Genomic DNA, 14893 nt, shown 5'->3' with positions numbered 1-14893 from the left:
ATATTAAAAAGTAATGAACAGAGCTAAATTTAGAAAACAGTTTAAAAATTAAAGATTACAAAAATATTTTAGTTTTTGTAATCTTTAATTTTCCCTGCATGATAGGCCAACAACAAAAAAAAAGATTGGAAAAATTTTTAAACAAATGCAACTGATCTATTGTATTTTTGGGGGTGCTGAAACTGTAATTGGCATCAGTACATTTTATGCTGATTTTTTAAAAAAACTTTCTAAATTTACTATTTAAGTATCTACTTATATCAAGCTGATTTTTTTTGTAGATTCAAGAAACAATTTATGAAATAAGCATTCTTTATTTGTAATTATAGGCAAGAAAAGACTTATCAACACAAAAAAGAATGAACTTATATCTCTGCTAATTAACACATTATTCTCAAAGAGATATTGCTAAATTATTCTCAAAGAGATATTGCTATATCTCTTTGAGAATAATTTAGCAATATCTCTTTGAGAATAATGTGTTAATTAGCATATATATAATAATATATATGCTAATTAACACATATAATACATACATACAAACTTTTTTTCAACTATTAAGTAACTAATGAAGTGAAACTGCCATTTTACATTTTTAAGTTTAGTTTAATGATAAAAGTACTTTTCAAATTGTGTCAAACAAAGCTAAATACAGTTGATATGATTGATTGATATGATTGAATAGATACAAAAAGTAAGGTTAAATAACAAACTTCTCATGTAAGTGTTATACAAATCTTTAATGGCTTATGGTGGGTGCTCAACATGAAACCAGTCCAGTCAAGTTGTCCTTCTCAGTACTTTGTTTAAATGAATAAATTGCTATTTAATTGATAATAATTAATAAAAAGTTTGACAACACTTACACTTTTAAGTTTGAAAATGCTTGTATTTTTAAATTGATTACGAAAAACAATTTACAAAATTTCTTATACAGTTTTAAAATGGTTAATTTTGAAATTTTTATTTATGAGTTTTTCTTATAAAAAATTTATAAACCAGTGACAGGATATGAATGAAAGTAGGAAAAGAAATGAAAAAGGAAAGTAAAAAGAAGAATAGGAAGGAGGATAATAGGTGCATTTTATAGAAAATTTACAAGCTCCAAAATTAAATACGAATTCTGTAAATATTCAAAAATATATAATCTTGAAAAAAAATTCAAGTGGTTTATTTTTATTTAGCTGTGTTTTGAAACAAAAAAAAAAAATTGAAACATTTAAATATATTTATATTTTAAGAAACTTATATTAAAAATTTTTTAATAAGTTTATCTCAACTATTATTTGTCTAAACTCAAAATTTGAAATTTTAATTGTGCATCCTAACTTCTGAAAAACAAAATAAACTCTATATGTGAATTACGAAATTTGAAACTAGTTCTATACATTTATCACATTTTTAATGGAAACTGTTTATTATTTTAGTTAAATTAAAATTTACTCACCTGTAAAAAGACATATGCTCTACAGAGCATTTCCAAAGATGCTTGCAAGATGGCGTATCATTCAAGCAAAAGACATAATTCTGTTTTTTCTTAAAGTGTATAGAAATGATGGTTAGATAAGAATAAAGTGTAGAAAAAAAAAAGAAAAAGTCTGAATATAAAAAGATCTTTTTAAATATAAGCATATACTGTAACAACCTAATCAAATGTCTAACATTTGTTTTTTACAGACTCTAATAATCTATTTTTTTTTTGTTGTAGTTGTTGTTTTGCTAGATAAAAATGAAGCAGGTTATTTATTACCTTAAAAGAAAACTTAAAAAAAAAAAAAGTTTTATTAAACTGCAAAAAGCAATAAAATTATTATAATCCCAAGACAAAAGGTTTTTTAGAAATCCTACAGAATCTAACACCTTTTGGGTAGCAATCCTAGTGTTCAATTTTTAAATTGTTTGCTTTTTGCTCTTTTTATACATTCTAAATATTTTATCTAACCTTATTTAAACTTACTAGACAAAAATTTTCGTTTTACCACAAGGTTACAAAAATATACCGTAAGTTTACCAAAGTATAAATGTACAGAGACATTTTCCAAACTAGTTTCTTTCAAAATTTAATTCAATTGTTTAAGTTTTATGAGTCAACATTTTAAAACAATTTTTTCTACATTTTAAAACAAAAGGTTTATCTGTGTTTCCTAAAAAGTCACAGCATTTATAAAATTTAGTTTTCAAAAAAGTCACAGCATTTATAAAATGTAAAGTTGTTTAATCCTCAAAAAAAGAAACTATATTGATGTTTAACTTTTAATAAAGCGTGTAAACACGAAATAAATGTGAAAGTAGAAAAACAACTAAAAAAGTACTCCTCAATTTTTATTTCGAACCAAGTAATAATTTTAATACAATAATATAAGAAGATCAAACATTAAAAAAAAAAATTAATTATTCCTGTGGGAATCTAATAAAATTTCAAGCTTTTGCTTTAGTGGTACCCATAAACTTGCGCACAGAATAAGAGTCAAAACTATTTGATGCTTTTTTAAATGATATTTTAATATCTTTAATGTTTCTGCAAAGCTTTTTTGTTTTTTTCATTTTTCTTTTAATAATAGCCCAGTACTTTTCAATAACTCTCAATTCTGGGCAGTTTTGAGGATTTTCTGTTTTAGGCACAAATTTCACATTATTCTTTTTATACCATTCCATAGCTAGTCTACAATAATGAATTGATGCTAAATCAAGCCAGAACACAGGTCTGTTATTGTGTGATTTAATGAGAGGTAAAAGGCGTTTTTGTAAACATTCTTTAACACATATTTGACCAGAGAGTGTGGACTGAGAAATATAAGGTGCTGATTTTTTGCCATAACTGCAAATAGCTTGCCAAATCAAAGCTTTTTTAACGAACTTGTCATGTTTTGTGTATTTAAATCTCTTATCTGCTTTTTCTCTATATTTGGCAATATAATAAATAGCACCAGGAATTTGTTGATGATTGTACTTGATATAAGTTTCATCATCTTCAATAAAACAGAAATTTTTAGAAATAAAATTGTCATACAACTTTCTGCCGCGGGTTCTTGCACTTTTTTGTTGGGTTTCAGAACGGTTGGGCACTTTTTGTGCTTTGAAAGAATGAAAACCATGTTTGTTTCTAACTTTTGCAACGAAACTATGAGAAACTCCATATATTTTTGCGCGTTCCCTGAGTGAAAGGCTTGGGTTATTCTTAAAACTGTTAACCAGTTTTCTAACTAGTTTTATATCTTTAAAACCGTCCTTTCTTCCACCACCAGATTTGCGTTTGATCGATTTTGTTTGAGAAAAACGTTGAATAACACAACTAACAGTGTATGGATGTATTTGCAACAATTTTGCTATTGAATTGTAGCTACTATTAGGATTTTGTAAATATTTGTGCATAATTTTTTCTCTTACGTCTTCTTCTTTTGTCATTTTTAAAACTAATTTCAAGTTAAATCCAAAAACTAACATATTTTTTTGTAACCGCAACACGTTGTAAACAAAATACAAAACAATGAAAAAGATTTTAATACAACCACTGAAAAAAAATGACGTGCTTATTCTTTCACATTTATTTTGTGTACACACTTTATGCTAGGTGTCTGACATTTTTTTCTGTGAGTTGTATTTACATTTTGTAATTCTCTTTAATAATCAACTAATCATAGATGAAAAGAAAAACATATTTTGTAATTACCTTCAATTTGAAAGTCTGAATATAAAATAGTTTGTTATCGTATGAAACTTTATTTAAGTCGGACCTAAAAATAATGGAAAAAATTTATTCAACAAAACTTGCAATGGTGGTGAAAAAAAAGTTTGCCAGAGGGGTAAACAATTTATTGAAGAAAAATATTGTATATATATATATAAGCTAATAAAGATTAAATGTAATATTAACGTAAAACAAAATTTTTGCAGGAATGCTGAGAAAATCTGTATTAAATTTATATTAAAACCTCTTAGTTTAATGCAAAATAATATTTTCAGAACTGATTGTATTTTTTAGGTTAAATATGAAAATATTAAACAAAACCCCTTATTTAACTACATTTTTTTATTGTTATTGTCAGCCTATTCAGACAAAATGAAGTTATATTTTGTCTGAAATGGCTGATAATATCAATAAAAAACAAGGAAAACTCAGACGTGGAATATAATCTAAAATATAAAAGGGATTTAGTTACCAGACAAATCCTGAAACTCTTTTGGCTTCTCTGATTACTTGTATACCATGAGGAGTAAGACCAAGATACAAGGGTAAATCGTCATGGTCCTGAAACAATGTTAAACATATAAAATTAACTTAGGCTAACTGAACTAACTGAAACTATGATTTATTGCCAACTATTATATGTGTTGGTCATGCTTGATTAATATGAAAAAATTAAAATTATTTTTGGGAAAACTTTTAAAGCAGACTTTTTTCAATTTTTCTTAAAATCAAATCAACTTTGACTAAAACCTAATATTTCATGAAAGATCTTTGATATTTATAACCATGGGAGCTCTCAAACAGACTCAGCAAGAAAGTATTCAGTTTACAAAGCCATAGTTTTTTAAATTACTTTAAAATCCTCATGCAAAGAATTGTATACACTGCCTTTGAATATTTTCTGCTGCAACATTGCTTTACAGTTGTTCATCACAATTTTAAGGCTTTTTTAAAATTATTTCTAATGTAGTCACCTCATTTGGATGTCCCCAAACCATCAGCTATGGTGTCTGTAAAGCCATATTTAAACCCAGCAAACTACCAATAGATTGCTGCTCTGAATAGAGCAGATTTTTTTACATATTTCAACCCAAAAATGTGCTAGTTAAACTTTAATATCTATATAACAAATTGTCAAATTGGCGTGACACTTTGACTCATTTTTCAAACTTTAGTACTACTTAAAACAGATTATGATTGTTTTGTGGCACCATCTGAGGGTTAGTACTGGGACTTTTTGACAAATATATTACAATGGTATTTAGAAAAAATTATAAATTTTTTCTTTTTGGTTGCTAATCTCTATACAATGTACTTAAACTGTTCAAACTGTTCATTGTATTAACAGTGGTTGATCTTTATAACTTTTGTTGATTAGTTTGTAATTTTATATCTTCTCTATTTAAGGCATACAAATTAGTTTTGTAAGGAGTGAGAATGCCTTTAGGATAAAATTACTTTTCCAGTTCTAAATCTTCAAAAAAGACTTTGGATATGATTTGTTATTCCATTAATTCCTATAATACTTTTATCTAAGTTTTCCAAAAATATTAAATAATAAGCACAAATTGTTTCCAGAGTTTTACTGACATTCACACATATTTCTTTACAAATGAGTGTTATTGACATCATGGCTTTGGGATATTTTTAAAAATAAGCTAAATATGCATAAACCATGTTTTGCAATTAGTCTAGATTTTGAAACATTATGCAAAAATTTTAAAAGTGAACCAAAATTTACCCTAGGGATTGCAGGAAAGTACATAAGCATGCTCAGTCACCAGTCTTAAATCTTATCAAAATAAAATGGAAACCACTTTGATAACTTAACTAGTTTGCATAAGACATTCAGAATAAACAAATCAACAATTCAAACAACTTAAAGTAGCATGGACTTTCATTCCATGAAAAAATTATTAAATCTCTGATCAATAAGCTAATCTAGTCAATGCCGAAATCCAGCCTAGAAATAATTAAAACTGGTTAACAACTGGTTTCTCTTAAATCATTTAGTACAAATTTTATTGCTCCTTTTTTTTTTTTTTTATTTTTTTTTTTTTACAGTCTTAGATTCTTGCTTATTGAGTAAAGAATTTGAAACTAATACAATTTTAAATACAAACACCATTTGTTCTATTTTATATTTCAATTAATATATTTACAACAAACATGAACAACTTTTTTTTAAAATTCTTATTCAAAACTTGTTACCTGGTTAGTATTTGAATACAATATTATAAATATAGTTAAATTTATCCAATAATTTCTAAAATAGCTTCTTGGGTAAAAAGAAAGTATTTTAAAAATAATGATTTATACAATCAATTTTTTTTGGAGAACTCGGTTAACTGACTGCAATGGATATAATATGAGCTGTAAAAGCCATTTATTTTTTACAAAACAAGTTAGTGGTTGTTTTTTACTGTGCAATATAATATAGAATTTAATGAAATTTATTAACATTTAAAAAAGATATTTAGAGATACCTTTTTATAAATTTTGAGAATTATGATAAAAATACAAAATCTATGAAAATACTTGCCTTACAAGGATGTGGATCAACACCATACAAATCCTGATTTTTAGCAAGATTGAGAAATTTATTCTCTGCTTCAGCAGGTGAACAACCTTTTAAGGTTTTATGATACTCAATAATCTTTTCATTTAGCTTTTCATTCTAGAAAGAAATTGATCAATAATTAAAATTCAAAAAATTTAACAGCAGAAATTAATTGAAAGTTTGCCATATTATTTCACAAGCAAATCCAATAACTACCATATATACTGGTGTATAAGTTGACCATGTGCAAAAGTTTACTTCTTTTTAACTGAAAAGAGTTTATTATTTTATAAAAAAGAAAAGAGCTTATTATTTTATAAGATATTAAGCTACTTATGTTCTTAAGGAGCATTTTTGACTCAACAGTATCAAAAGCAGTAATCAAAAGCAAAAAATATTTCAAGAGTAAGAATAAATAACAAATGCAACAAATACTCAAGATTTTTTTCTGGACAAACTTTATTCAGAGATCAATGTGATTTATTTAATTTGTTTTTATCTTTTTAATAAATAAACCAATATGAAAATTTAAAAGTTTTCTTTTTTTAGATATTATAAATTACTGAAAAATTGTTAATTAGTGAACAGATCAAAAAATGAGAAAAATATAAAAAATATTAACTGAATAGGTGGCTTATGAAAATAAAGGTATGGATAGTCTTGCAATTAATATTTCAAAGAGAGAACTAAATTTGCTTATGATAATCTGAATTCACTTCAAAACTGATAACAATTAGCAATAACTCTTATACTTTACCTGTCTTGGAAGAAGCTTTAAATCTTTTAGGTAACCATCTCCAAATTCTTCGTCATTGTAATCCCCTAGTTCTGCTAGATAGGAAAATAATTTAAAAGGTTACAAATGGTTTATCACAAATAAACCATTTAGAACTGTAGAAGATTAAAAAAAAAATTTTTTTTTAAGTAACTTTTCTTAAGCTTTCACTAAAAAGTTAAAAAAGTTTTGCAATAAAGTTTTTAGAATGACACTTTTAATCGGATATTTATATTACAGTGAATTGAACAACTAGATTTATAAAGGATTATTATTACAGAATTATTAAACACTTTATAGTATTTGTCTATTGTTTGTGTGTGTATATATATGTGTGTGTGTATATATATACACTTAAATGTATATATGTATATATATGTACATATATATATATATATATATATATATATATATATATATATATATATATATATATATATATATATATATATATATATATATATATATATATATATATTATAGTAGTTCACTCTATAATGGAAAAAAATTAAGTTGTTTTTTTATCATGAGCATCTTAGTTTTCTGGTTCACTAGGATTTAAAACATGTATATATCAAATTTCACACCACTTGGGCTCTTATAAATACTGCCTCAGTGCACTTGTTATCTTGTGATTTTATGGTATTTGGCAGTTGCATTAAATCAAAATTTTGCAAAGTTTAAAAAGCTGTTTTTTAGATACAAAGAAAAATTACATTACACAGTAGGAGCTAAACAGAAAAATAATACTAGTTACATGACACATTAACCTGACTGTATTGCAGAGTAGTTCTAAGTACGCCATTCAAAAATACACTTTAAAAGTTTTTTAGTCTGAACTTTCTGAGTCCTGAAAGTCTTCAAGTTGCAATCTCTTCAAAGTTGATTTTTTTGCATCTGGAAACTCTTTGTGATGCTGTTCAACAATTTGGAGCAAGTACTGCTTTTCCTCCTCTGATTTAGTGAGAGATGAGTTGAATGATGACGCCAGTGCAATTCCCTGCTTGAAACAGTAATTGACAACTTTCAAGGAAGAGACCACTGCTGTTACCTTCTGAAAAGATGGAGTTTGTTGGCGGGTGGAAGCATCAGTCATGAGAAAATTTGTGGGAAGCAGAAGAGCAGTGATGACGAGATCACAAAATCCTTTAATGTCACATTATGAAGTGCTGAAGGATCATTTGTGCTGCGGATGTACCTTTCTTCTTTCTGAACATCAGAAGATCTTTCTCCATGAGTTGCCTCAAGCAAGTAGCAAGGCTGTTTTTCTCATCCACTGAGACACATTGAGAAAAGAGAGCTAAAGGAATGAGTTCTGCACTAAGGTAACAGAGATGTCGGACAATTGTTTTCAATGCAGTCTGAGAAATGGAGGGAGAAACATACTTAATATTGAAAAGAATCTTGATCAAATGCAAGCTTTAATGTAAACCAAGGATGCAAAGATAGCAAATTCTGCAATTGATCTGTCTTCATATTTAGTTAGCTTGAATTGATGACAGAAGAGAAATCTTCATGATGTAGATCATTTTAGACATCCACCTTGCATGGTGATAAGCTGCTGGAACACCAAAATGCACCCCAAAGATGCGGGGGGGGGGGGGGATTCCTCCCAGGAAGATAAGATTGAGAGTCAGAAGTTTTTGTAATCTTCACATTGCAAATATAATAAGTTATCTTTCATTTGGAGGATATTTGAACAAAATGTGATGACTTCTTTTTTTAAAGGCTTGAGATTTTGCTCCAGTTGAACATCATGGCATATACTAAATTCTGCCTCTCTTATTTTTGGCCAATACATTTAAAGCTTTTGAATAGCAGTACATCCAGTCCAGTTGTAATACCTCCAAATGTCTTTTTGAAGACTTCTGCACATATCACCTCAAGCATATGATGTCTGCACGCTAACCAAAGCAGCTTCTTACTCAATTTCTTTTCAAGAAGAGCACATGTTCCATTGATATGGCCTGTGTTTGCTGCAGTTGTGTCGAACAACAAGGCAGAGATCATATCTGTCAATCACCAATCCTTTAAAATATTTGCAACCGCCACTGAAACAAGTTTTCCTGTTCCTTGTTTAACTTTTAGCACACCCAAAAGCTTCTCAACACCTAATCCAGAGACAAGGATAGCAATACAGTCTTCCTTCTCTGGACTACTATCTATTGCAGGAAGTAATTTCGCATCAAAATGGACTACCAGTGGACCACCAACTTGGAAGCTTTCTTTGATATCATCTGCTTTTTTGGATTGATATTTTTTTCTGGCTCTTTGCACGCTACTCCTTGACAAAACAATATCTTTTGCTTCTCCATCACCAACTCTTGTCACAGCAAGGATGTGAACTGCCTGTCTATCACTTATTCCAGTGCGATCAAGAGCAGAGACTACCAATGGCAAAACAACATCCATAGCTTTCAAGCAAAGTCGTTTAGGAAGAAACAATATCGATTTCATCAGCACAAGAAAGAATTGGTTGTCATCTTCCTTCTTTGAACAATCACTGTTGCTTGGTACTGAGAGGTCAGCATGATTATGGATTACAGCAACTTTTTTTCCCTTTTCCTGTGCAAGTCTTTCAAGCAACCTATTCTTCCATTTTTGAGCTCACTGTTCCTTCTTTGCCAATGCTTTGTCTTCAGTTCGCTGGTCATGCAAGAAAAGCATGTCTTCTTCAATTCTGATTGTAGTGTGAGCATTGATGTGTGCAATGTCAAAGATGGATGATGTGAAGCTAACAATATCAGCTTCCTTTGCACGTTGAACCTCTCCTCCTCTTAGTATTCTTCTCAACCCCTCGGTACTTATCAATAAGTACTTCCAACTTTTTAATGATAGCCTATTTTTCAGCTGTAGGGATACACACTTTATCCTAGATTATCAACAGTCTTTGTTCAACATCAGAAATAGCATCTTTCTTGGGGACTTTATTTATTTTGTGTAAATGAAAGTATACACTCAAAACATTTGTCACTGTTGGAAGAACTCGTTAAGAAAAATCTTCAGATGGTTCATCAATTAAATGAACAACAGTTTTCGACCTAGTAGTCATAACTAAATGAATGATATTTATATAGCCACAACACATTCAAAATTCATGAAATTTCTGTGCTGTTTTGAAGTCAAAGGAAACACAAAAAACAAATTGCTCCAAAAAAATTTTTATTATATATATATATATATATATATATATATATATATATATATATATATATATATATATATATATATATATATATATATATATATATATATATATATATATATGTATATATTTATAAAGAAAGAAAGAAAGAAAAAATTTGTTCGCAAACAGAATATGTGATAATTAGTTTTCTTCCTGCCCTGCCCCCTACCTCTTCTTTATTGCTAAATATGAAAAAATCAGAAAAAATTTTTTAGCCAATATTTCAGTTATCTGACATGCTGTAATTAAACCATTCACAGATTTATAATTTGCAAGAAAATTGATCTTAAAGGAGGTTAATTTTTTTTGAGGAAAAAAAAAGTATTTGCAGACCAGCATAATCAAGCACATCAAATCTTAAAGTAAAAATAATCTTAAAGTAAAAATACAATCTATTGATAAGAAATAAATACTTTTGCTAATCAAAAGATGTGCTAGAATTGAAAAAATTAATTTCAATAATTAATTTAAAAAAAAAACATAAGTATTTTATCACATCATGCAATTTTTAAGTCTAAAAAAAGTAAAAGTTTAATTTTAGGATATATTTTTTATATTTCAAATATTGAATAATATTTGAAGTATAAAAAATATACCATAAACTGTGCATTAATGGGACCTTAATGTTTTTATATACCTCAGGCTCAATTAATGCACTTGAACTTTAGTAGACTTGTATTTAAACAGGAAAAAAAAAACATATTTATGGAGTAAATATATGAGTTACTGTTAAATATACCTTGAACAATATGAGCTGCTAAATCAGTAACATTATTTATAGCACATAACAGTCTAAATAGAATAAAAATATATATACAAAGAGAATATTTTCTGCAGTTGAATAATAAAGTAATATATAAAAACTTTACCTTCCATGCAAAATGTCTCTTTTTAATTGTAAATACAGCTGATACCTAAAAAATATAATATAAAAAAATTTTCTTTACAGTTTTATTTGAATTATTATTGATGCTCATAGATTAACAATATATATTGGTATTTTTTTTAAGTTCTTAATTTAAAACAACTTTAAGGGTGGAATTCAAGAACCGAACTTAAGCCAAGTTTGAATTTGTCAAGTCAGATTTAAAATTTTGACTTGAGAGAATGTGTAAACGAGACTTGAAAATTTCAAGTTCGTGCTTGAGAAAGTTGAACTTGAAAAATAATCAAGGCGTTGAATTCAGGGCGTTTATCAGAAAATGCACTTAGCAACCAATAGAGGCAATGCATTTTTTTTAACAGAAAAAACCTTTTGCTGAAACAAATGCGCATAATGAAATTTGTATAATATACGATCAATATATAAATTATATGACATTAGTTAATCATGACACTTTTACAATTTTAAAGCTGTAAAAAGGAAAATAAAACAAATAAATGTGTTATTATAGGCAGTTTATTGTTTACTGCCTATTCTGTTTCCTTTTATTAAAATGAAAATTTCATCGCAAATATTTATGATCAGAATTGATCATCATATAAAAGAATAAAAATTTCAAAATGCATATCCACTATAGACTTTTTGCTTACTTTTTAAATATTTGTAAAATGAATTCTTAAAGACGAATTTTCAGTCAGCAAGAAAAATCACTTTTGATCAAAGACTACAAAGACATTGAAGAAAAGAAGACGGTTAATGTCTCCCTTAAAAAAAAAAAAAAACTTTTGTGGGAAGAAATAACGCAATTATTCAACAGCCAAGGCATCTGAGCTAAAAGAGATCAAAAAGAACTAAAGAAATGCTAGATGAACTCAAAGCAAAAAGCAAAACAAATTGTTGATTTGTAAGTAACAAATAAAGAAAAAAAAACAAAGATTATTTTTATAGGCAAACACCCAGTAAACATAAGACATGTTTTAGACATCTAAAAGTCTTGTGTACATTTAGCAAACATTATTTATACTGAAAAATGTTATTAAAATATGAATTGTAGGACAATGATTTTCTTGCCCAAACTGTATGGTTACCAGTAAAGTTTATACAGTGCTGGACTTCTAGCTGTCAGACTTTTACTAAATATTTTCTTGTCGATATTACTTTTAAGTTAATAATATGAACAATGATATAGGGTTTTTCTAACCAATTCTTTGGATTTTAGTGAAAGAAAAGAGCTAAACAAAACTAGCAGAGGTCCAAGTCAAACTCCTGTTCCATCACAGGAAATTGAAAGCGTTTTGCAGATATTACCACCAAAGTGATTGAATCCTATTTTGACACCTTTTGGGGATGATACTACACTGCAATGTAATTTTATTTATCTTTTTTCTTATATTTTAATGAAAATTAAAGTTTTTTACAAATACTGACAAAACTAATTATTTTAAACAAACTTGGTTTTCTCAATGCGCACACACACACACACACACACACACACACACACACACACACACACACGCACACACACACACACACACACACACACATATATATATACACACATATATATACATGTATATATACACACATATATATACACATTTATATTTATAGGTATTCCAGAACCTCTGATATTATTAAGCCACTCATAGAAACAGAAAAGAAAAATTTTAAAGAAAACTTTGGTTCATTAACACATGAAAAAGAACAATGTTCAACATTAAAAAAGATATCTCTCTCTAAAAAAAATGAAAAAAAGCAATATAATGAAATTCATGATCTTGATAAAGAACAAATGCAAAAACAAATAGAAATAGCTAACATAAAAATAAACTCACTCCAGCAAAAGCAACAATACAAACAAAAAGAACATGAAGTTAAAATGGAAATTTACCAAAAAAAATTGTCACAGTTATAAGTATTAAAACATATTGTAAGTAAAAAACACAACAGAATTATTCTATTTGAGGACAATTATTTTCAAACAACATCAGATCTAGTTGTTTTTTTTTTTTTTGGAATATTTTAATTTATTACTTTATTTCTTAGTGAAATTGTTTTTTGATATATAATACTAATTTGAAATGTAAAATGTATTTTTTTTTGAAATAATATGCAGTATTAACATTTGCAAATATTGTTTTTGTCATAAGACTTATCTATAATCAGACACACAAAAAAGATTTTTTAAAAAAATTGGTCTACAATTTGATTTCTTTTTGTTTCTCCAAAAATATCTCTTGCGAATGCTTCAGCGCCATCTTCTTTATTGCTATTTTGGGGCAATAAAGAAGATGGCACTGAAAATCAGTGTTGTAAAGCACAAAACAGAATATTATTATGGCTATGGAATTTTGTAGTTTTGTTCGTAAGGGAATGTTAAGACAAGGAAATCTTTTTTTTAATATACCAAAACAGCATTCAACTGCCATGCATGCACTTCTCAAACTGTAATTGTATCGGATTTCACTTTCATTTTTTGGGTTAGAAAAAGGTGTCCTCAAATATTGTTTACAAGGATAGCCAGAATCACCTATAACATGAAAATGTTGGTGAGCTTCTAAAACTTCTTTAATAGCTGAGTTGGCAAAAACTTGTGAATCATGAACACTTCCAGGCCATTGAACATAAGCAGATAAAATTTCTTTTGAAGGACCTGCAATTACCTGGTAATTCAAAGAAAAAAATCCCTTTCTGTTTCGATATATTTCTGGGTTTTCTCCACCGGGGTTTATTATAGGAATATGTGTTCCATCAATTGCTCCTATACATCCTGGGAATCTTTGAATTTAGTAAAATCTAAACAATGGTTGACAAATATAAATATTTTTGTTATCAAAGAAAATTTTAAAGTTTGTATGAAATAGCAAAATGCAAATATCCATGAAAACTTATAATCATTTTTGCTGAATTATAAAAAAATCAGCTTCTGTTGGAAACTTTATGTACTGATATCTTTTGTTGGCAATTTGAATTAAAATGTTTTTAACTTCTCAACAAACAGTTGACTGATTAACTTTCAGCTCCTCCAAATCTCCTACTATTCTCTAAAAGACTTTACTTAATTAGATCAGATTGTACAAACTTAAATGTAAAGTACTTTATTTATTGTTACTTGAGTGTATGATTATTTAATTTGTTGATATAAAATGGTGTTATTTAAAAACGTAATACAAAATTTACAATAAAAATACAATAAGCATACAATACAATAAGAAGGTACTATTGTCTAATACCATTTCTTGAATATCTACTCACTTGGAATGAACCAGTAGCATAAAACTGAATTGCAATAGCCAGTTGTTGTAATGATGAAAGAGGGCACCCTCAATTGTTAACATTGTTGTTAATGTCATTAACTAATATTAAAAAGATTTCTTTGTAAAATCTGTAGCGCCTTTTAAATACTATGTAATTGTAAACTTCTAAAGGATTGGCTCTGTCAATAATAAACATTGGTATGTGATTTGGCATATTTCTCCTTCTTCTTCTTCTAAAATTCAGCTCATACCGATTCATTTTTGAAAGTTTTAAAACAAGTTTTTTTTAAAAAACAGCCTTGTGGAATTGGCATATTAGAATACAATTCGGCAACAAGGCTGTTTATTATCTTAAAAGTGTAAGATCTTCATTAGTTGTTAGAATTTTATAATGCTAGGACGTTCGACTTTTCAAAATGCTAATAAGCATTTCTAATGGCATCATAATATGACATGTTGGATCATTACATACAACTTTCAGAATGTTTTAAAAGACACATTTTCACAATGTTGGTATTCAGTTTTCTGTAATAAATTCATTGA

The 14893-nt window shown here is 27.7% G+C and overlaps 1 protein-coding gene across 2 annotated transcripts in view; it reads right to left on the bottom strand.

The window, feature by feature from the left end:
- LOC145187371 (FERM domain-containing protein 3-like) overlaps positions 1-14893 on the bottom strand; it is a 48032-nt gene that overhangs the window by 16472 nt on the left and 16667 nt on the right. The window contains exons 5-11 of one of the 2 annotated variants that reach the window (XM_090088343.1): positions 11080-11124; positions 10950-11002; positions 7006-7079; positions 6231-6365; positions 4161-4249; positions 3671-3734; positions 1448-1536 (exon numbers count right to left, since the gene is read on the bottom strand). In XM_090088343.1, coding sequence (XP_089944469.1) covers positions 1448-1536; positions 3671-3734; positions 4161-4249; positions 6231-6365; positions 7006-7079; positions 10950-11002; positions 11080-11124 — 549 coding nt within the window. The remainder of the gene's footprint in view (positions 1-1447; positions 1537-3670; positions 3735-4160; positions 4250-6230; positions 6366-7005; positions 7080-10949; positions 11003-11079; positions 11125-14893) is intronic. The other variant, XM_090088351.1, reaches the window with a different exon arrangement.

Source organism: Hydra viridissima, unplaced genomic scaffold (genome assembly GCF_058129835.1).
Source record: "Hydra viridissima isolate aposymbiotic clone 2 unplaced genomic scaffold, HvirCarnegie_v1 scaffold_1, whole genome shotgun sequence".
In the NCBI taxonomy this organism is placed as follows: domain Eukaryota; kingdom Metazoa; phylum Cnidaria; class Hydrozoa; order Anthoathecata; family Hydridae; genus Hydra; species Hydra viridissima.
Note: the sequence above shows the minus strand (reverse complement) of the source record. Positions and strands in the feature narration are given on the sequence as shown.